General features: G+C 47.0%; 2 protein-coding genes across 2 annotated transcripts in view; one reads left to right on the plus strand and one right to left on the minus strand.

Moving 5' to 3' along the window:
* Positions 1-23174, plus strand: part of LOC144804102 (uncharacterized) — a 149432-nt gene extending 126258 nt beyond the window's left edge. The window contains exon 3 of the mRNA XM_078671897.1: positions 16012-23174. Within this exon, the coding sequence (XP_078528023.1) occupies positions 16012-16761 (750 nt within the window). The 3' untranslated portion in view covers positions 16762-23174. The remainder of the gene's footprint in view (positions 1-16011) is intronic.
* LOC144805992 (uncharacterized) overlaps positions 1-24275 on the minus strand; it is a 308819-nt gene that overhangs the window by 89732 nt on the left and 194812 nt on the right. The window lies entirely within an intron of this gene.

Below are 24275 nucleotides of genomic sequence, written 5' to 3' on the forward strand. Positions count from 1 at the left end.
GATCCTAGGTGATCGTCCTCAAATGGACTAACAGGACAGCCTAGGTCCCCAACCTGGTGTTCCCTTAAGAAACCATCCAGGCTCTGAGGCAGGGCTTCGGGCGTCTGGGGACTCTTGGTAACCCACTCACTCCCGTTCCACTGACACCGGTCGTAAGGCCCTACACCCCCCTCACTATACTGGGACCTAGCTGGGCTACTCTGAACCTCTTCCACCACGCTGGGCTGGAAGATACCTGAACCACTACTTTTGGACTCACTCACCAATGACTCTTCAGGACCTCTGGCACTTTCCCAGTGCTCTGCTTCATCCGCAAAGCATTCAAACTTCAAAAGGTGCTGGCACAACCCTGGACAACAAATACTGAGCAACTGCTCTTTGAGAAACATATTCGTTACTCCATACCTCTTCTGGTCCGGGTTAGTCGCCAGCCAAGCACCCAGTGCATCTGAACAGTCATCCACAAAATTCCCCCAATCCTGGTGAGACAGTTTCTTACTGCCCCTGAATTTCAACCTTAACTCCTCTTCCTGGGAAACAGGTACCATACTTTGGGAACTGGGAAGGGGACTTCCTGCACTGGAGTCTTTATTGCTGCCACCACTGGACTCAACCCTCCCTGGGGAGTCCAGAAAATTATAACTGCGCTCTGGGGATAATCTACCCTCCAGAGCTAACTTCTCCCTGGCGAAGGCCTCCTCCATCATCTTCAGCTGCGCCATTTCCTTGGCATCCTCTAACCTGAGCTTTTCCAAAGCCAGCTGGTGCTCCCTTTTTTCCCTCCAATCTACCCACTCCTCTGGGGACAGGGACCGGGAAAGGGATGAGGCACTGCCTCCAACACTGGACCCAGCAAGGGACTCCATCTTGGCCGGATGCTCAGACACGTGCAACACAGGGGACTTAACTGTCTGAGCTGAAGCAAGAGTACACAATTCACAAAGGACCCCTTTAGAAGAAGAAATAATGGAACTTCAAAAAACAATAATCCCCAAAATGTGATTATCTAAAATGCAGAGTTTTGTGGTGCAGCCAGCCGCCGGTGTGGTACAGCTCAAACGCACGTCCTTTTCCCACCGCTGACCAACAATGTTAGAAATGGGATTTCTGGTTGTCTGAGGCTTGCGCCAAAGTCAGGCAAAAACCACCATTCTACGTCAGGGCAAGGAAGTCACCCGCCAAGACAACCTCTGCTCACCCTCTTGGTAGCTTGGCACGAGCAGTCAGGCTTATCTCGGAGACAAGGTGTAAAGCGTTTGCGCGCACCCAGCAACAACACCAAAGGCCCACCACAACGGAAACTCCACACAAGGTTATATATGAAAATAGCCTTTGTATTAAACCAAACACATTAGATAATAAAACACACACTTTACAAGGTGCCACTGGCACAGGCAGAATTTACAGGGGATTATGTACACGGGACAGGGCCACGTGGGTCACTGTCAGGAATAAGCACTTTTTAGAACTAGCACTTGGTAGAATCAGCGCTTTGTAGGAATAGGATACTTGTATGAATAGTGCTGAGAACATAGAACATATAACTGTAGCACCAAATAGCAAATGTAGCACACAACCAGTAACCACTGGTAAAAGGTAAGTACCACCTACGCAACCCTAACCACCTTAGGAAAATATCACACAGGGAACCATGAGCTCACTAGTATAACTATACTCAATAAAACAACCTCCTGAGCCAGTGGTTCCCAAACTTTTTTGACCTGTGGCTCCCTTGACCTAATCGGCAGTTGGCCGTGGCTCCCCACCATTTTTTTACCGGTGGGTGGGGGGTATGTACTTCCTGTTGTCTTCCTTAAAGTAATTGGGACGCAATGAAGGTATTATAGTGGTTGGAATGCTTGAATTATTAATCTCATCCACTGGCAATCACTTTGGCTGCCACTTACAGTCCACACACATGTGCCCCGTACTTTAAATAAACGTATTAAGACGTTTGTATGGGCAGCAAAATGCCTCATCTCACATCGGCAAGGACTCCCCCCTACGCTGCGGCTGCAATTTCCCAAATCGTATGCACTAGGGTGACCACTGGCATAGGTGCAAATTCAGGACAGTGAGTGTAAAAATTCAGGACACAGGGACTAAATTCAGGACAAAAATTCAGGACAAAAGGTCAAAATTCAGGAAAAAACTTCAGGACAAAAGGTACATTTTACAGACACGTCAGAGGTGGTCGTGCAATCCATTCACCCAGTCACTTATTCTTCCAACCATTCACCCTTTCAGTCATTCATTCTCCCTCCATCCCCCATTTCACTTATCCACCCACCCACCCATCTACTCATCCATCCATTCATCCTTTCACTCATCCATCCATCCTGATCCATCCACACTTTCACTTCTTCACTCATCCATCCATTATTCATCTACCCACCCTGTCACCCCATCCATCTGTACAGTCATCCATCCATCCATCCACTCTTCCACCCAGCTATCCATTCACTTACTCATCCATCCACCCATTCACTTACTCATCCATCCGCCCAGTCATTTATTGTTCCACCCATTCACCATTTCAGTCATTCATCCTCCCTTTCTCTCTCATACCCCTTTCACTTATCCAGCCATCTACCCACCCATCTACTCATCCATCCATTGATCCTATTACTCATCGATCCTTTCACTCATCCAGCCATCTGTTCACTCATCCAGCCATCCGTTCTCTTCCATCCACCCTTTCACTTCACTCATCTATCCATCCTTTTGTCCATCTATCCCCTTTCACTCACTCATCAATCCTTACATCCACCCTTTCACTCATCCATCCATTCACCATTTCACTTATCAATTCATCCATCCACCCATTCACTTGCACATCATCTACCCTTTCATTCATCGATCCATCCTTTCACACACCCATCCACCCATTCACTCGCCCATCAGCGGCCCTTTCACTCATCCATCCATCCTTTCACTCATCCATCTACCCTTCCACCCATACATCCATCTATTTACCTTTTCTCTCATCCATACTTCCACTCATCCATTCTTTCATTATCTATCCATTCACCCTTTCATTCATCCATTCATCCGTTAAGTAATCCATCCAGCCATTCACACATTCCTTCCCTTATTTACTCACCCACCTTTTCACATTATGAGCTGAGCCTTTGTCTGCAGGGTTGCAGACAGAAGAGGCCCATCAAGAACTTCACCTTGCTGTAGTTCCTAAAGCAAGGGGTGGGGGGGGGGGGTTCACTATGCCCCTGCACATAGGCAATCTGAAAACTTAGAAGTGATGAGTCATGCATGATGCACAGTGCCAGGATGTGAGGTGACTGTGACATGGTGTTGTTTCCAGGGCTTCAAGTTGTGTAAAAAAACTGGGGGGTCTCTTCAAAGGGGTGTTAGATGTAATTAAGAGCGCAGTTTAAAACAGCTTAGGTAAAAATCTGTGCTTAGCATAGTGTTGCGCCCGACTGGTATTATGTTGTTTCTGTCCTTGCATCCAGATATATAATACAGCAAGTATCATTACACCAACAACAAGCCAGGACTATTGGCTTTGTCAATGGTTGCTAGTTTCTTAAAATAAAAAAGCAGCAACCATGGCTTTGTTCAATACAATATTGAAAATACTTCAGTACTAAAATGAGGAGACAGCGAAAGAACGATAACCCGTTCTTTTTAAGTTGTTTTACATCCTTCTTTAAATTAACTGTTTTCTACCGTTGCAGCATGGGCGTTTTACATTTTATCATACAGAATGCCCTGCTGAACACTGAGGCAGGAGGCCGCCACCACATGCTGTCACACCCCCAGACTGCCCCATTGACATTCTGTATGTGGCAATTACCCCCATACAGAATGACAATGGGCGGGTGGGGCTGCTCTTGTGCTCGAGGAGGAGTGCGAGGTGCCAGCATCAAGGGGCTGAGGCCTCTCACAGGGAGCCGCGTTGCTCCCTGTGATGGCCAAAATGACAAACAAAAGGCTACGGACGCTCCGTGAAATTTAAGGCTGGTTGGTCACCCAAGTGTGCGCGGCGCCCCTGGCACCTCATTATGGCGCACCAGTGTGCCGCGGCGCACAGTTTGGGAACCACTGTCCTAAGCATTACAATACATTCAGCGGTTTAGACACAAAGACATTACACATGATGCAGAAATCACATTAGGCAGGTAATCACAATTGCACCAAAATATCACATGAGGGCAAACACAGGTACTCCTAGCAAGGGCACAAAACATGAAACTGTCCCTGGGCCAACGTGGCCTCTCAGGGGCTAGGACGCCCTGTGTCCAGCAAAGTCAGGGCAGGCTGCGCAGGCAGCCAAAGGAGATGCGCAAGGGGCCTAAACGTAGCAGCTGCCCACTAAGTGCTGGGCAGCTATGGAATTGCGTATGGGCACCAGCGTGCCTTCTGAGCCTCCTCTGGGCTCCTAAATGTCGAAAATGCCCCTCACGACGGTGGAGCCACGTAGGCTCAAAAGAACAATGCTGCCACCACTTGGGGAGCGGCACGCTGCCAGCTGGGGCCGCTCTACCACCAGAAATGCCCCCGGGGACGTTGGAGCCTCCTGGGCTCGAGAAACAAAATGCCCGGTGGAGCCTCGTGGGCTTTAAAACGGAAATGCCCCTGGGAGCCTCTCGTGGGCTCGAAGAAATTCCCCCGTCATTGGAGTCCCGCTCTGGGACTCCTACATGGAAGTTGCCTCCCCCAAAATGGGGATGGCACTACTGGGGAAGGGGCGGGCACCGGCAATGTGCCCCGACGCCCTCCTCTCCCTAAAAGAACACAACGGGCCCCCACTCACTGGTTCTTGCAGCCCTGGGGCTCCTGCGGTGTCTGCAGCGGTATCTCTGCTCAGTGAAACCCAGGAAAAGGAGGAGGAGCCCCCTCACCGGGCTTTCTTCGGCGCTGATTCTCGGCGGCGTCTCCTCTAGCGGGACAGTCGCGGGGCTCTCCCTTCTGCAGGGGAGCTCTGCCGGATCACCGGCACGGTTCCTACGGTCTCTGTGGCCAGCGGGCGGGCGCAATCGGGAGCTTCTCCTCTCCCGGGGGAGCTCCGGCCGTGCTCCTCTTCCGGTTTCCGGGTCAGGCCCCGCCTCTGTCTCGAGGAGGGCTGCCTGACTTCCGGTCTCGCTCTGGTTGCGGCCCAGGGTGAATTTTAAAAGCGAACCGGGCCGCGACGGTGATTCTAAAACAGCAGAAGATGAGGGGTGGGCTCCCTCGAATTAACCCATAAAGCGGGGTGGCACCCGCTAGAAAGGTACAAATATTGGCACCGAGTCCCTGGCGGGATGGGCACCTTCCAGGGACCTCCAAAAGCGGCAAATAAGAGGGGTGGGCACCCTCGCCGAGGATCGAAGTGTAGAGGGATCCCCACGCCGGTGGTATCCCTCAGGCCTGAAATTGCAGCTCCGGGCTGCTGGTCACAGGGGGAAGCACTACACAGGAAAACCAGGCGCTCCCCCTGAAAAGTGGAAATAAAGCGCTTCCCAGGCGCTTGATGCACAAAAGTCCAGGGTAAGTCCTTTAGAAAGGTAGGGGGGGCAAAGGCTGGGCCCAGAGGCCAGCTCATAGGGCCCTCCAGGCAGGAAGGCAGTCCCCAGTGGTGGTCCTCCTGGCGCCCAGCAGCAGCAGGCCCCCCTCATATTAGGATCAGGAACAGAGAACATTTTCATGGGGTCACACCCCCTCTTTTATACACAGGCTAGGGACATTAGACGCACCACAGGGGGCGAAGCCAGCATTGTGTGGGGAAAGCCCAGCCCTATTCAGGTCCCAGGTGCACTCCTCCCTCACATCACTCATGCAGATGTCTCCACCCACCACCGGGGCAGACCCATCCTGACTCCTGGCTCACCAGCCAGCTCCAGCCAATCACAAGCCAGACAGCCAATTCACATAAATTACACAGACATGCCAACTTCTAGAAGTGGCACTTCCACACTAGACACAATAACGCTGCACACATCATCGCGCAGCATTTAATCACACGAGTCCGCACATACCAAACTCGCATCTGCACTCCCCACGCATCAGGAACTAACATGGACACATACATTCCCCATGCATTCCTATGGGAGGGCAGGCCAACCTCACTACACGCATAAACTTTACCCTGGGACACAGTGGTAAAGTGCGCAGAAGCCAAAATCACTAACACCAGGTCACAATTAAAAGCAGAAAGTTTAGGGGTGAACCTGCCAGAAGGGCCAAGTCCAACAGTACTTAAGTATGGTTGAGTGTGATTAACCAAGGTGTCTGTCAGCTAGGAGGCAATTGGGGTCCTATTAGAAGGTGACAAGACAGGTGGTTAGGTTGCGGGAGGGAGGCAGAGAGGTCCAGATTCTTGTGTAACTTCTAGAGAATTAGTGGCTCATGTATCGTTCTCGACTTAAGGTGGGGGGCGTTCCAGGAGCTGGGATTGGGCATTTTTTATACTCCTATTTTCTCCTGAGATTTTGAGTTTCTCGTTTAGACAGGAGTGTTAAGAGGAGTGCAGCGCTCTGTGGGTAATGCAGGCAATTTTGAATTGGGCCCACGGTAGGCTATTGGAGGATGAGAAGAGCAGGGGAAATGTAGTAACATTTCTCGAGACCTAAAACTAAGTGTGCTGCTGCATGTAGTGTTGCTCTATTTATATTTTATTTTTAGAGACCAGACTGGTATCCTGGCGCTAGTAGCAGCAATTATTTTCACGAGGAGAGAAAATTAAAAACTGTATCACAACATAAGCATTCAATTATCAAGGAATTCCTGAATATTCATTATTTTGGGAACAGCAAGGTCTTCAAGGCTTTCCTGAATTTCAACAAATCTGTCAAGGCTCTTAGATCGGACGGTAACCAGTTCCAAAACTGCAGCTTTCACTGTGAAGGCCAAAGCCCTTGTCGACCCTTTAGGAAATTATATTCCTGAATAACTTTTGCATTTGCTGACTGAATGGTCCTCCCCGGGACATACCTTCTCAGTTTATACTACAGCGATACTAGACCCTTCTTCTTTAAGGCTTTGAACATAGTGCACATGGATTTGAATAAAATCCTTTGCTCCACCGATAGCCAATGAAGTTTCCTGAGACCATTGAAGGCTGAGGATGCCCGTGCTGTATTCAGCGTTAGTTTAGCTGCAGCCACTTCAACTATGTATAATCTCTTAATCAGGGGCTCCCAAAAGAAGAGCTTTACAGTCTACTGATGATAACACTCCACTCAATTAAAGCTTTAACATGAGCAGATAGATCTGGAAACACTTTTCTGAGGCCATGAAGCAATGCAAAGCAGACACTAGAGGATACCTCAGTCTCAGTAGGTAATGGCCAAAGATTTGAGGGAAGTGACATCGGGATCTTATTCGCCGAAAAGCACAGAAATGTAGTACTCCCCATTTAGTTTAAGGGTGTTTGCACTCATACATTGTAAAACATCAACTAAACAGATCTGAGAAGTTGTTATATCATCTGGTTGATTGTTTTTAAGAGAGAGAATCAACTGCATGTCATTTGCTTAGTTAATCAAGGTGATGTTCTGCGTTTTTTTGTCAAAGAAAGGAGTGACTTTATATACATATATTAACTTTCAAATGATGCGATGGCAGCGAGGGATGATTAAAGCCGCACTCACCCTTTTATCACTTTATGTGTTTCAAATTATAAGCAAACAGGTGCCCATCTCTAAGGTCCACTGCCACAAGACCCAATACAATGATGCATACAAAAAACAGAAGAGAGGCACACGACAAATAACATATAATGTGCAAAATTGACAAATCTTTCAGAGTCTTCAGTGTGGAGAATTCTTCTTTATTGATATTATAAGTACAGAGATACACACAGCCTCAGCCAATGCGTTTCACCGAAAAGGGCTTCCTCAGGGCTAAAACTTCAGAGAACACCTCAAGTCCAAGGATTGGCATCCGGTCTTAAGTTTCCAATCGCAAATGTTAGATCTGGGGGTCTCTAGTTGGCAGAGGTAGGTACCACTGTCCAAATAGGGACCCTTGCTTCTAGTCAGGGCAAGGAGATAACCCTCTGCGATAACCCCTGCTCACCCTCTATGTAGCTTGGCACGAGCAGTCTAGGCTAACCAGAGGCAATGCGTAAAGTATTTGTACCAACACTCACAGTAACACAGTGAAAACACCACAAACTGACTCCACAACAGTTTAGAAAAATAAAGGTATTTTTTATCTAAACTACACAAGACCAAAACGACAAAAATCCAACATACACAGTTCAAGAATATGGTTTCAAAAAGAGTTCTTAAGGTTGCATTAAAATTCTTAGGTTGCGATAGAATTCTCTACGTTGCGATAGAATTCTCTACTGATGCGTGAAAAGTTCACAGTTGCGTCACGTTTACTCACAGTACCTTTTAGTTGCAACAAAGTTCCAAAAGCAGAAGCTGGTGCGGTGGAAAACAAGCGATGTGTTGCTCCTGAGACCCTGGGGAGGCGATGCGACAGCCCCGCTGCAGCAGCGGGCGTGTTGCGATGAATCCGGTCTGTATGGGGAGGAAGGCCACTTGTATGGATTCCGATGCGTAGGTTCCGTAGGAAGTCTGTTCTCGCAAAGGCACGATGCGACGATCTCGTAGGGGCGGCGACGATCTCCGGGGCGTCGATGCGCGGTCCAGCGGGGATCCTCTCTCTCGCAGCTTCTCGATGCGTTGATTCTGCGACGATGCTCGCAGCGACGTGATGCGGTCCGCAAGCAAGCGGTGCGGCGATCTCACCCAGCGACGACAGGCTCTGCGACGACACTCGCAGCGATGTTCGATTCTCCCGCACCGGTCTGGTGCGTCCCGCAAACGAAGGATGCGACGGCTCTGGCAGCGGCGTCAGGCGCTGCGACGATCTCGACCTTCGTAGCGGCGGGAAACTTCTTGCACTGTCGGGGATGCGCTCTGCAAGCGAGCGATGCGACACTTTTCAATTTCAAAAGTCTCTCAAGCTTAGTTCAAGCTTCCCAGCACAGGTACAACTTCCAGAGGCCCCACAACTGGATCAAGCACTCTAGGAAGGACAGAACTCTCTCAGCAGAGTTCAGGGAAGCTGGGGGTGAAGTCCTTTTGTTCCTGGGACTTCAAAACAGGGAGCCAGCTCTACCCAGGCCCTTGGAGATTCCTTCAAGACAGGGGACACAGCTCAGCAGTAAAGACCTTCCCCTCTCCTTGGCAGCAAAGCAACAGGTCAGTCCAGCAGAGCAACAGCAGGACAGTCTTCCTTCTTCAGTTTCAGCTTTCTCCTTGGCAGAGGTTCCTTCTTGATTCCAGGATGATCTAATTTTCTGTTGTCAGGGGTCCTGTACTTATACCCCTAAAGTCTTTGTTCTCTCTGTGCACGTGGGCCCTGAGCCCGGTCTGAACCAGTTCTGGGTGTTTCCTGAGTACTTTGTTTTGCTGGCTTCTGACTTCCTTTCCGAGTGAGGGGCAGGGTCCTCAGCCGCCCAGCAGGGGGGTGGAGCCAGCATTGTGGAAGGCAGGCACAGCCCTATTCAGCCCAGGTGCTAACTCCTCCCACTACTCCAGTTGCAAATGCAGTCATTCAGCCTACTGCTGACTCATCCAGGGGAATTCCCTCCTGGGGAATTCCCCAGCCCATGTCACTCTCAAACCAGACAGTCAATACACAAACAGGCCCAGGCACACAGAAGGGTCAGACAAGAGAACAGCAACTTTCTAAAAGTGCTGTTCTCAAATACAGGATTTAAAAACAACCTTTCCCAAAAGATGTGTTATTAAATTCTGAGTTCAGGGATACTAGATACTTATGTCCTATCTTGTTCCTATGGGAAGAAATGCTGTTAACCACTGTAGCCAGCATCCCCCGTGTTAACCTATGGAGCAAGATAGCCTTACAGTAGTGAAAACGAAAATGGCTGCCATTCACTACCAGAGCATGTCACCTGCACTAGTACATGCTCTACCTTTTACATACACTGCACCCTACCCAGGGGGGTACCTTGGGCCTTCCTTAGGGGTGGCTGATGTGCATGAAAAGGGAAGGGTTAGGCCTGGTCAGTGGGGACACTGACCAGGAGGACACGGCAGTTCTAAACTGCCCATAGGCACTGCAGTGGCAGGCCTGAGAGACCATTTTAGAGCTACTCCTGTGGGTGGCACAATCAGTGCTGCAGGCCCACTAGTAGCATTTGTCATCACCAGCCCTGGCACACCCAGTGCACTTTACTAGGGACTTCATGGTGATACAAATATGCCAAACATGTATATTCAATCAGAATATTAATTTACACAGAGAGCATATGCACTTTAGCACTGATCAGCAGTGGTAAAGTGCGCAGAGTCCTATTGCCAACAGCCCCGGGTCAGGAAAAATAAGGGAGGAAGAAGCAAAAAGTTTGAGGATGACCCTGCAAGAAGGGCCAGTTCCAACACAACCCCCTTCCAGCCTAAAGCAAGGGTAGACCAAACGATACCTCGATGGGATTCCCTGCTTAAGGCGATAGAACACAGAAACTGGCCCACACAGCAGGGCAGTCCTGTTCTACGCCGTCCTAAACCCAGTTGGATCACTCTATCCATACTCTCAGTGTCCACCATGCCAATCCATGTGGAAACCTTTTCCTCACCTGTGCAGCACCTAACCTTACTTTGCTCACAGGTGTGTCCCAACAGACAGACAGACAGCCACAGTGACCACCAACAGGGATCAGGGGTGAGACCCAGGCCTCATGCCTCTCAGGGCTCTCAAACCTCTGTGGCATCAGAAGGTAGGGGGCAGTAGCCCCAGGTGCTTGGCACCCTTTGTCCACTCCCTCTCTTGTCAGGTCAGCTCTGGCACTGACCCACCAGTCCCGGACCTGTATCCGGCGGCTGGACAGGAGGCTGGGGTGGGCTTCCCCACACCAGGTCGTCCTCTTCTTTGGGGCTCTGCACCCTCCCACCTGGAGCGGTACCCCCTTCTAGAATAGCCAGGGCACCTGTAGCAGGTGTCCCGCACCATTCACCCACCAGTTCAGGGGTGCTATCCTGCAACTGGTATTCCAGGTCAGGGGGGACACCCCAGACCTGGCCCTCAAACCTAGGCTCCAAAGCCTCCAGGTCAGACAATACCTGAACCTGGCTTTCCCACCCAGGGACCAACCCCTGCGGTGGAACACTTGCCTGGCGCACCAGGACTTCACTCACTGATGTGCCCACACTAGTAGACAGTACCCACCCGGCCAACACAAGGATGTGGCCTAGTCCACCCCCAGGGTGAGACTCCTGCCTTCCTTCCAGTGGTAACCCTGTCCACCAGGATAACCAAGAACACAACTTTCCTACCAGTTCAGGACCTCCCTCCAGCAACTGGTCTCCCAACCTAGGGTTTAACCCCTCAGGTTGTACCGGGGTCAGAGGCGAGGACTCCCTCCCTCTGCACCCCCTTCCAGAGCGCTGCACCCTCCCTACTGGAGGGGTACCCCTGGGAACCATATTGGTCAGGACACTGGTTACAGATGTCCTTCCTTCCAGGTCAGGCAAATCCTGAACCTGGTCTCCCAACCCAGGGACCAAAACCTGTGGTTGTGCATTTGCCTGGCATGCCAGGACTTCTGGGGACTCACATAGTACCCCCTTGAGGGTGACACACAACTCATGTGTCCTGTGACAGTCTGCCTGGCGCAGATCTCCCGACCCCTGTCTACCTGACAGCGCGGGAAGATCCCCCAGGACAGAAGTGAGGTCACCATGATCACTCACTGGGGACTCAGCCCTTCCGACTCGTCCCTGACCCACTGGTTCTCCCACTGGGGACTCCTTCCCCCTCTCACCCCTCAGTCTGGACTTCTGTACCCTCCCAAATGGAGCGGCACTGCCAGACACTAGAACTGATGGAGGCCTGGTTACAGGCTCTCCCCGTTCAACAGACACAAGGAGATCCTCCTCAAATGGCCTACAAGTACAGTCTAGGTCCCCAACCTGGTGTTCTCTTAATGAACCCTCCAGGCCCTGAGACTGGGTTTCGGGCACCGTGAGACACACCGTCCCACACTCATTCCTTCTCCACTGAGACCGGACATGAGCCCCTACACCCCTCCCACTACACTGGGACCTAACTGGGCTACACTGAACCTCTTCCACCTCACAGGTCTGGAAGATATCTAAACAACTCCTTTTGGGATCACTCCCCAATGCCTCCTCAGACTCTCTGGAATCCACAAAGAAGTCTGCCTCCAACGCAAGCTCTCTGGGATCAGAGAACTCACACTCCACCGGGTGTTGGCATAGCTCTGGAAAACAGGGACTTAAAATATGCTCTCCAACAAATGAATCACACAGCCCCCACAGTTGTTAACCAAGCTACCCTTTGCCTCACCCTCCAGTACCTCACACAAGTACCCCACACCACTCTCCTGAGACTGGCAAGACAGTATCTGACTGCCTCTGTCACACAACCCACACTCTTCTGGCTGGTCTTCACACACACACACCAAGGTTTCTACCATGGGGGAACCCCTCTCCCTCTGCCTCTCATCTAGAGTCAGTAGAGTGTCCCTCCCATCACTAGGAATATGGTCCCCTGTGCCAGTCCCCCAATCTACTTCAGGGACACTGCACTCCACTGGGACTACATTATAAACCTCAACCCCCTGGTGTATGTCGACCCCCTCCCTCAAGTCAGGCGCCACATCTCTGGGTGTTTGTACCTTTCTTTCCACACTAGATATCATAATCATGCTGCCACCATCTGAGCTGGACTCCACCTCCAACTCAGCAAAGATCACCTCTTGAGCTACCCATGTTACTTCTTCAGCTGAGACCCTCATGGCCTCACGCTTCTTGAGCTCCAACTCAAGCTTCCTCATTCTTAATTCATGGGCCAAGGTCAATTTCAATTCTTCCAGGGCATGGGAATTTTTGCTCTCCTCCGCCGCCCTTTCTCTCTCTTTATCCATTTCCAATTGCTTCAGCTCCATTTCAAGCCTCAACATTTCTAACTTATGATCGCTAGCCCTTTGGTTTTCCTCCAACTCCTCTGGGGAAAAACTGTCAGCGGAATGGCTGCTGCTAGCCCTTGAGGCCGCTCTGGACACAGGCAGATCCTGTGGCCTGAAACCATCCCTTTGTGCATCCTCATCCACTTCTGCATCATCTGTCTCCCCAGCCTCTTTGGTCTCCCACCAGGCCCTTAAGGCCTCCTGTAGCTCCTCCTTCTTGGAGCAGCGCTTCATGGGGCATCCAAAGTTCCTGCAGAGCTGCCTGAGTTGACCTACTTTGTAATCACTTAACATTTCAATATCAAACTCCAGTTCTGCAACATCACTTGCTGGTTTACCATTCTGAGACATGATGCTTGGATTCTTTCAGGGTTATGATCAAAAATAGAACCAACCAAAAATCAAAAAACGTAACCGTGGTATGCGGTGGCGTAGTGGTCTGCACTCACTAGTGATGTACATCAATTACTGTGGGTCAAGTACAAATACAAGTTCAAATCCCACCGCCTGACCACCAATGTTAGATCTGGGGGTCTCTAGTTGGCAGAGGTAGGTACCACTGTCCAAATAGGGACCCTTGCTTCTAGTCAGGGCAAGGAGATAACCCTCTGAGATAACCCCTGCTCACCCTCTAGGTAGCTTGGCACGAGCAGTCTAGGCTAACCAGAGGCAATGCGTAAAGTATTTGTACCAACACTCACAGTAACACAGTGAAAACACCACAAACTGACTTCACAACAGTTTAGAAAAATAAAGGTATTTTTAATCGAAACGACACAAGACCAAAACGACAAAAATCCAACATACACAGTTCAAGAATATGGTTTCAAAAAGAGTTCTTAAGGTTGCGTTAAAATTCTTAGGTTGCGATAGAATTCTCTACGTTGCGATAGAATTCTCTACTGATGCGTGAAAAGTTCACAGTTGCGTCACGTTTACTCACAGTACCTTTTAGTTGCAACAAAGTTCCAAAAGCAGAAGCTGGTGCGGTGGAAAACAAGCGATGTGTTGCTCCTGAGACCCTGGGGAGGCGATGCGACAGCCCCGCTGCAGCAGCGGGCGTGTTGCGACGAATCCGGTCTGTATGGGGAGGAAGGCCACTTGTATGGATTCCGATGCGTAGGTTCCGTAGGAAGTCTGTTCTCGCAAAGGCACGATGCGACGATCTCGTAGGGGCGGCGACGATCTCCGGGGCGACGATGCGCGGTCCAGCGGGGATCCTCTCTCTCGCAGCTCCTCGATGCGTTGATTCTGCGACGATGCTCGCAGCGACGTGATGCGGTCCACAAGCAAGCGGTGCGGCGATCTCACCCAGCGACGACAGGCTCTGCGACGACACTCGCAGCGATGTTCGATTGTCCCGCACCGGTCTGGTGCGTCCCGCAAACGAAGGATGCGACGGCTCTGGCATCGGCGTCAGGCGCTGCGACGATCTCGACCTTCGTAGCGGCGGGAAACTTCTCGCACTGTCGAGGATGCGCTCCGCAAGCGAGCGATGCAACACTTTTCAATTTCAAAAGTCTCTCAAGCTTAGTTCAAGCTTCCCAGCACAGGTACAACTTTAAACTAAATGGGGAGTACTACATTTCTGTGCTATTCGGCGAATAAGATCCCGATGTCACTTCCCTCAAATCTTTGGCCATTACCTACTGAGACTGAGGTATCCTCTAGTGTCTGCTTTGCATTGCTTCATGGCCTCAGAAAAGTGTTTCCAGATCTATCTGCTCATGTTAAAGCTTTAATTGAGTGGAGTGTTATCATCAGTAGACTGTAAAGCTCTTCTTTTGGGAGCCCCTGATTAAGAGATTATACATAGTTGAAGTGGCTGCAGCTAAACTAACGCTGAATACAGCACGGGCATCTTCAGCCTTCAATGGTCTCAGGAAACTTCATTGGCTATCGGTGGAGCAAAGGATTTTATTCAAATCCATGTTGTTGGAACTGGCCCTTCTTGCAGGGTCATCCTCAAACTTTTTGCTTCTTCCTCCCTTATTTTTCCTGACCCGGGGCTGTTGGCAATAGGACTCTGCGCACTTTACCACTGCTGATCAGTGCTAAAGTGCATATGCTCTCTGTGTAAATTAATATTCTGATTGATTAACGTCCGGAATGAAGAGAATATGCCACAAAATAGACACTGCTGTATTAACCCGTTAACCGCAGCAGCAATTCCCCCGTGGTCCAGGTGTTTCCGTGCGCTGGTGGGGCCGCATCGGCCAACGGACGTGCGCAGCACTACAAAGGTAGTGCTCGCGACGGCCGTTGGCCGACTCCAGCAGCAATGGGGTTAAATGGCGTACATGTCAATAATGCTTACAGCTGTTACATTTTTTAGCCGGAAATCCAAATCTGGCTGTGATGATCACAGTAGCTTTTTCTTTATTGTCACTTTATTGAGCATTCTTTTACACCTGCATTTTTTTTTCTGATATTTTTTTTAACCATGAAATACATTAAATTGCTATATAGCGCAATGAAAGTAAAATGTGTCATAATTTTATGCTGTAATTCAGTTGTTATATTTCTAAGGCTTATTAGACAAGTGTTCTTATTCAAGAAGTTAGAAAAGTATATGCATGTTGGAAGTTGGGACACTACCTCAATGAAACCTTAGCATGTGTAATGTCCGAAACTAATAATAATACAATGAACCTTTTTCTTTCAGCAGCTAATGAAACAGTTATCAAAGCTGAGATCCTGCTAGAAGCATAAAGTGGGATATCCAGAGGAAGTTTACCCATGCTACTGAAGTTTGAAAAGGAGAATTCACTGAAATGGACAGACTGATAAGAAAGCCGATGCAATGCACCTGTATACAGTGTGGGAAATGCTTTACTATCTAGGACTGTGTCCTTGGGTATCAGATTTGTCACGTTAAAGCAATTCATGCTTTCAACCTGTGCTATATCTGAAGATCACATCAAACGTCAGGGATTTTCTGGAAGTGATTGAAACATTCTTTTGAGATAGAACTAGTCTAATCGTATACAACAAATCGCATACATCACCCTGGAATCGGCTTTGTTCGTGCCATGGCATGTATGCAAAATCATACCCAATCTACAACTTTACAGAGAACCTATAACTGTACAGACTGTGAGAAAAGCTTCAATCGCACCTCTGAGCTGTACCGGCACCTGAAAACTCATACTGGGGAGAAGCCATATCAGTGTACTCAGTGTGAGAAAAGCTTCATTCAATGGTCTGACCTTTGCAGACATCAGAGAATCCATACAGGAGAGAAACCGTACAAGTGTCCAGATTGTGATAAATGGTTCACTCGTAGTGGAGATTTGTGCAGGCATCTGAAGATTCATACTGGAGAGAAACCCTACCAATGCACACAGTGTGAGAAAAGCTTCAATCAGAAGTCTGCTCTGTACAGTCATATGAGGGTTCATACTGGAGAGAAACCATACCAGTGTACGGAGTGTGAGAAAAGCTTCAGTGTGAGCTCAAATCTATGCCAGCACCAAAGAATCCATTCTGGGGAGAAGCCGTACCAATGTACAGAGTGTGAGAAAAGTTTCACACGTAGTTTAAACCTATGCCAGCATCAAATGATCCATACCGGAGAGAAGCCCTATCAGTGCACAGACTGTGGTAAAAACTTTGGACGAGCGTCATATCTGAAGCGGCATCAGCGATCTCATACGAGGGAAAGACCGGACAAATGTACTGATTGTGATAAAAGATTGACAGAGAGCTCTGGTGTGTGTAATCCTCAGAGGGGGCATAATATAAATAATCTGTACCAGTTTACTGTTTGTGGGGACAGTCTTGTTAAGAGTGTTGAGCTAAACCAGCACGATAAAACCCATGCTGTGGACATTAAACCTGAGATAAAATAATACTAGTTCATAAAGTCCGAGGAAATAAGAAGCTCAGTTGTGAGCAAGCATCATGTGATTTACACTGGGAAGAAGTTCACTAGTGAGCAGAATTTATTGTACACAGGAAACATAGCATGATATCTAAGTAGCAAAAAACCGAACCCCAGTGTTACGACTGCACCAATCATGGTAATAGTTCCAAGTGAGATGAAAGATAAGGACATTTTCATAAGGTAAAATGATTATGCCAATTGTATAGAGTGCAATAAAAGCATTAGAAACCAGGCAAGCTTTTCTAGACCTAGGACCATTAATTGTACATGTTAAAGAGACCATGTTTAGTGCAATGCAGATACTAATAAGATTTAACAATACACATTGTTAACAAGAACATGCATTAGCGATAAAGGAAAAGGATTAGCTTAATTCCGGTGGTGTCTATTGCACACATTGCAACCTCCGTGTTGATTATGACTTGGGGAAGAATGGAACCACCATTTTATAAGCGCATAAAAGAAACCATCCGTTTGTAAACTTGGCAAGCTCTATTAGTTTTGTCATTTTTAGGTCTCGCTAGAGCCAGCGCATGCGCTTGTCTGGCGAGAAATTTAGTAGCTGCTTTTAAAAGTGCCTCCAATGCCGGCCACCAGCTTGGTATTGCGTGCACAAGCGCAGCTGCCATCTGGCTTTCTGTAATGGCTCATTAAGCCCTACAATGCGCGTGTGATTACCCCACCCTCTCCCACTCCCTCTTCATCAGCTCTTCATTTTCCTTTCACTTTTGTGCCCCCTCCCTACCCCCTTCCACTCCCTCCTCATCAGCTCTTCAAGCGGCCATTGCTTGTTTTTCTTTCAGCGTGGGTTTGTATTTGCCCCTCAAAGCAAAGACTCGTCTACTGAGAGCAGCAGGCAATAATGACTACCGATTACAAATGACAGTCACCCATTGCCTGAGCTGTGAACTCCCGCTACCGGTCTTTTAAATAAAAGTCCAGTTTTTTTCCTTAAAGCGTACAAACTGTGCTGTAAATGCCCCCTCCCTTTCAAAAGGGCCCCAACCGTGGTTTTTGCTTTGCTTTCCCCTCCTCACTTCCACGTAGCTTTCACTTGTAAAAGCTGTTCGGTGTTGTAACTAGATGATCTCCCCCGTCGGTTTGGTCTCCCCCTACGTCAGAGGATGGTCTCCCCATCGGTTTGGTCTCTCTCTATGTCAGAGGGGAGCTTACAAATACAGCTATCAGCTAACTAGATGCTCTTCCCCCATTGGTTTGGTCTCCCCCTAAGGTGCTTATACGAAGGGGGAGACACAAATTGTCCATTCAGAAATATTTTTAATTTGTGTTTTCTTCCTCCATACCTGGCATCCCTTTGCTCTAATTTATCATAACTTTCCGGCTCTTTCAGTCTCCATTTTCTCAGGTGCAAATGTCCCCTCTCTGCTCTTTCACGTATTTCCACAGTGATCTCCCTCATCACTTTGGTGCGCTTTCATTCATTCCTATGCTCAGTGTCTTTTGTCTGCTCAGCTTCAGTGTAGTACTTTCTTGCTAAGCCATTCCAGACCCTGCTTTGGTATCATTACGAAGTGCTATTTCATGGTCCCCCATCTGATCTATATTTGAAGACGATGTTCGCTTTTATTTCATGTCACTCTTCTGCTTGCTCTCTTACCTTCACATGCAAAGTATTTCCTTCAGTGCCAGGGACTAGTATGGGAATGTGTGCTATGTGAAACAATACTTTTGCTTTCAGCCAATATTGTTTTTAAATTGCGGACGACCTGCAACCTCCCCCTCCTCCTCCTCCCCCCCCGCCAGTCCATCCAAAAACGTTCTATGAAAACCTTAATGGTTACAAAATGGGCACTAACAGTAAAGTAAACAAGCATAGCCAATAGGTCTCGCTTTTGGGACCTTATAAGTATTTAGTTATGCAGCACAATATCCTTGGTGCAACAACATCAACTGTTGCATGGCTAAACACTTATAAGGTCCCAAATGCGAGAACTATTGGCTATGCCAATGCTTGTTTCTTTAGCAATGTTGTACACCAGCATGACTGGTTTGCAGCATTGTGGAAGAACTACAGTTTTTTTAGTTTATGTAAACGATTGCGGGGTTACTTAAAACTATTGCAATAAAAGTTGTACGAGATGATCCATATTCACATAGTTAGACAATAGTTCCAATAATAAAATCTTTACAATTCAATTAAAAATAGGACAAATAGTAAACAACTGGTAAGAGTCACAGCTTTAAGGTGGGAAGTGCTATTGTACAGAAGAGCATTTCAATTCATGTGTCTGCCTTCAAGGGGATTTGATTTGAAAGTCAACAAGTCTGCCTCTGCTAATGCCTTGGGAAATACTATGTTATTCCTAAAAGATGATATGGCCGTTGAATGATACCGTATATATTTACATAGTATGACAGTTACACAGTAAGACACAGTTAATAATCCCAATGATAACATCTTTAAATTTAATTTAAAATATGTCAAGTAGTGAAAAACAAGTATAAGTCACTACTTTAAGGTTGGAAGTGCTATTGTACAGAAGAGCATTTCAGTTTGTTAGTCCACCTTCAAGGAGATTTGATTAGAAAGTCAACAAGTCTACCCCTGGTACTGCCTTGGAAACACTATGTTGTTCCTAAGGGATGATATGGCCACTGAATGATAGCTTATATCGGCGGTACTGAACAAATTACATTTTCTGTAGTATTTGCTCCACCTTTAACAAAAATTTGACGAAACAGCAATTTAACTGAGGGTCCCCTGGGTCAAAACAGGTGAAAATGTCCTGTCTTGTTCGAATTCCTCTTTGGTTGAAAGCCTTGATTAATAGTTGTTTTATTTCTACCATTACAGTATTACAGGAGCAAACCAAGTGCAGCAGATCTTCTGTTCAGCTCCCACAGAGTCGACAGGTGGCAGATAGATTTCCGCATAGGCAAAACCCCAGCCGATATTTTAAAAAACTGCTAGTTGATAAAAGCTGGGTAACCCGTGGCAAAAGAATCTTTAAAAAAAATCTATTTTATTGAATATTGTACTTTTCCAGATTACCCAGAATTTGCATGTACTTTTTGGCACATACAGTTGGTATGGTACATTATACATCAGCAAGTCTCTATTACACTTCAGGCGATAATATAGTTGTTATACTGATCTTGGTACTCAATATTTTTACCTTAAACACGAGGATCCCTGCTGCTAGTGTAGAGGCTTATTGTCCTTTGGACTGTGCTTAATATTACATACCCACTACTGCCTGTAGTTACACTTGTTTAAACACAGATGAAGTAATAGTGCAGGTTCATGTAACTGACCTATTGGCATTAGTAGATTAACAAGAAAAATGCAAAAAAACAAAGAACTCGTGAAAACACTTGCTCAGCCCATAGTGCTCCCTCGTTTCCCTGCACAGATCTTATATGCTGTGTCTGTGTTTGCTGACTGCTCGTTGCCCCTCCGCTCCCAGTGTGTAAATCAGTTCACTAATACAGCAAGTGTGCAATTCCTGGTGAATAGATGTTGTGGTGCATACACAGTTGCAGCATGCATGCATGGTGCCTACCTAGGGGTTACTCATCAGAGGAGTCCCCTACATATGTGTCCATACTCCGCTGTAGCTCAGTATAGAGAGCATCCCAATATGTTGCAATGGGAACCTGTCACAATCCCAGGGTTTCCTTGGGCCTAATGGCGAGACTTTCCACCTTGGCCCATGCGAGCAATGAGCTTCGCCAGGCCTTTACATGAGGGGGGTCTGGTGCTTTCCATCTTTTAGTTATCAACCTCTTGGCCACTACCAATCCTAAATCTAGGAACCTGGTTGTTTCTTTGGTGTTAGGTGTTCTGTGGAATGTGTATTGTAGGTATATTGGCAAATAGAAAGTCAATTACCGCCCAGTACAAGTGTACAATATAGTAGCTACTTCGCTCCAGTATGCAGCAACATGGGCGCAGCCCCAAAGCAAGTGTGTCAAGTCAGCCCCCGGCTCATACCACCTCGGACACTTTGCGTCCTTGGGACTGAAATACTGATTCATTTTTGCCGGCGTGAGGTATGGCTTGTGAATTATATATAACTGGATTTGTTGGAACCGCATGTTCCTAGGTATGCGCGTCGGACTCCCAAGCACCCGAGCCCACTCTGCGTCTGTGAATTGGTGACTTAGGTCTTGCTCCCATTTGTGGCGGAGTGTAGCCAGGTTTATCGCTGCGTGAGTTCTGAGCAAGGCTGCGAACCAGCACGTGAGGTGCCTATTCTGTCCCATGTCATGTAGGTATTGTATAGTGAGGTGTGATCGTGGTTCTGTGGTGATGTCCCCCCATTTGGCTCTGAGTGTGGCTGTCAGCGATCGGTGTACTAGAAACTGCCCTGGCGGGAGCCTCTCCTCCTCCACCAAAGATGTATATGGTATGAGTGTCTCCTCGCGATACAGGTCTCCAATCGTTTGGAGGCCTTTCTCTTGCCATCCCCTGATTGCCTGTGCTGTGAGTACTGTCTGTCCACTAGGGGTCCCAACCATGGCAAAATAATCTTGTTGGGCAATAGACTTATAATGATTTTATGTCATGCACCCGTGTTCCCTTCTTGCTAATGTGGCTTTATCCTCAATGGCTGATTGAATTTTAAGTGACTTCTTAAGTGGCAGAACTACAGGGAAGCGTCCTTATCGTAGAACTATATAATTACAAGTCAACCGTTGCAGGCCACCACATATTCTTAACTGCGATGTTTGCTGCGTCACAAGCACTACTCCAGTAAAAGGAGAAATGTTCCATAGTTAACTCCAACCCACAAGGTTCACACCTTCAAATAATGGCTCACGTTCCAAACACAGCAGAAGCTGTAAAATAGCAAAAATAATTTGATAAGTAGAACTAAGAGGAAAGAAAATATCAGTCTAAAAGACATTGGGAAATAGAAATAACAGCAGATGCCTTTTGGTTATCAGAATCATAAGTTATAACAAAGTCTGTGTGCTCATAGAAGTTGTTATGCCTAATCCATATTTTTTGAGTCATGGTCCTAAAGCTGGAAGGTGCCGGCCGTCATGGGCTCCAAAACTTGTAGGCTACAGCCTACACACTTTTCTCTATAGTACATAAATAATCACTTAAAGTCATTACACAGCCCTCTAAAAGAAATTAAACTTAAAAATGAGAGCTTATTTTCGGCTGCTCGATGATGTATCTGTGGATCAAATGATTTCCCAAAGGTTTAGAGCAAACAAGGAAAAAAGATAAACGTAGATTCTTCAGATCATTTTACGCAATTGGTACTATTATATTTGCAGGTTACATGCAGATTTATACACTGGGTACAACAATCGTACACTGCACCCCAGGATATAAATATAAATACCCTATGTTATGTTAAAGAACAAACACCCTTACGTTCTAGAAAAGCATGGACTGGCTGTTCTTGGCTAAAGAAGAAATAACAAGACCCATAACGAAACCCTGTCAATCACCTTCCTCCAAAAGACATATTAACATCACTCCAATGGTAGTTTTCATTTTTGTTTCTATTTTCAAAGATTGAATAAACAATAGGACACACAGTATGCAATGTGGTGTACATATCTCACGACTGTGTACTGCTTGAACTTATTAGCGTAGGTTTATGCCGTTGTAAATCCGCTGAGACCCCACAAGCTAACTCCTTACACTGAGGATATTTGTGTTGGAGGATTAAACAACCCAGCATCTGTATCGCAAGTGTACGATGGTGCAACCCAGATCATCATCTCTGAGACCATGGCGCTTGATAAAGGGAATATTAACTGTGCATTGAAAGTTGCTGTGTGTGCATTCTTGCTTCTGAGCATTCCTTGTGCATGATACATCTTGCCAGAAGGGTTTTTCTGCTGTGTTCCTGATCCTGTTTCTAGAGCTCCTCTCTTAATTGTGCCATCTGCTGCTCTAGCACTTTTGTGTAAAGAAACTAATACTCTCATCACAAGAATCCACTTGGTGCCGAGATGGCACGGAGAGGAAGCCTTTGAAAGCTTGTGGAGAAGAATGAACAACCAGGGTAAACCATCCTGCAAGCAGTTTGCACTGTCTCTGTGTGATGCCTATAGCGGTGCCCGCAAGAGGGAATGGATAGACTGTATGTAAATTAGAGTGGTCCTGAGATGCCAAAAATGCTATGAATTACTTGACTGGCAGCTATACGATAACAGGAGCTGCCCTTTTCAAAAACCACATTGAACCAGGGGCAATTAACACATAAAACAACTGTCCCATCTTGTAGAGATGTAAATGATTAAAAATCTAAATCACAATAATTGTGTAATTCGTAATAATTCTGAATCTCAGAGAACCAGTAAGTAAGAAAAGCAACGCACTTTGCAAAACTACAAAACGTTTTCTGCTTCGTATTAAAGTGCTTGGAGCTCTTAAGAACTTGCACTGTCTTACATAGACCAACAGATGAAGTGTGCTTAAAAGCAAAAAGACAATGGAGCAGCAATATTTTGTCAAAAGTGGTACTGTCAATACAGCATTCGAAATGCCACAGATCGATTACATTTGAGACTAGCTCCAATTGTCATGTAAGTTGATGATGTTTTGACTTTGGGTAATTAATGGGTCATCATCAGGACTGTGGTTATTTCAAGGAAGCAGCGAGCCATGTGCTACCAAAAATGAGGTCACGTAATTAGATTACTATTTAAGAAAAGCAAACTGTATGTGAAAGTAAGTGTGCCAGTAGACTACGTACTGTTGAAAAATAATTTGAGTGTAGGGTTAATCGAGCACAATAGTGGGATAGCAATAAGTGTAAGACAAGTAATACCCAACACAGATACCGGGCACTTACTGTGACATGAACACACGGGTTGGTATCTGCAACAAAAACATAAATTGAAAATTAGTTCCATCAAAGACAAAGTGGTGCAGCACTTACTGTCACATGGACGTATTTTATGAAGGCCTCTCTAAGCCATATTAAGTGCACCTCGCAAAATACACACTTAGCTCTTCCTAAGTACCCGTCCTGAAGAAGACCCACTATATGCCTAGAGTTGAAACATCATCTACTTACATGAACATTTAAGCTAGTGTTAAATTCAATTGCCCAGTGAAATTTCGAATACTGTATTGGCAGTACCACTCAGGACAAAGAGTTGCTGCTCCATTGTCTTTTTGCTTTTAAACACCCCATGTCTGTTGGTCTATGTATTACCGTGGGAGCACTTAAGAGAACTAAGCCCTTTAATGTGAAGTAGTAAATGTTTTATACCTTTGCAATGGGTGGTTCTTTACTGGCAGAGCTAGGGTAAAAGCAAAACAAAAACAGATAGGCAACCCATGAATAGCTACCTAGAGCATGAGGTGCGCTCAATCTGCCTTTAAGAGGCTGTAATGAAACTTGCATCCTCTAAAGTTGCTGGATCATGTACTACGCACTACTTAATGGACAAATTCGTAACTTGGTGAGCATGAGTAAGTAAAGTAGGAAAGCAGAGGTTAAGGGGACTTGAATTGTGGGGTCTTTTTGGGCCCAAGGCACT

This window comes from Lissotriton helveticus, chromosome 1_2 (assembly GCF_964261635.1).
Source record: "Lissotriton helveticus chromosome 1_2, aLisHel1.1, whole genome shotgun sequence".
Lineage (NCBI taxonomy): Eukaryota > Metazoa > Chordata > Amphibia > Caudata > Salamandridae > Lissotriton > Lissotriton helveticus.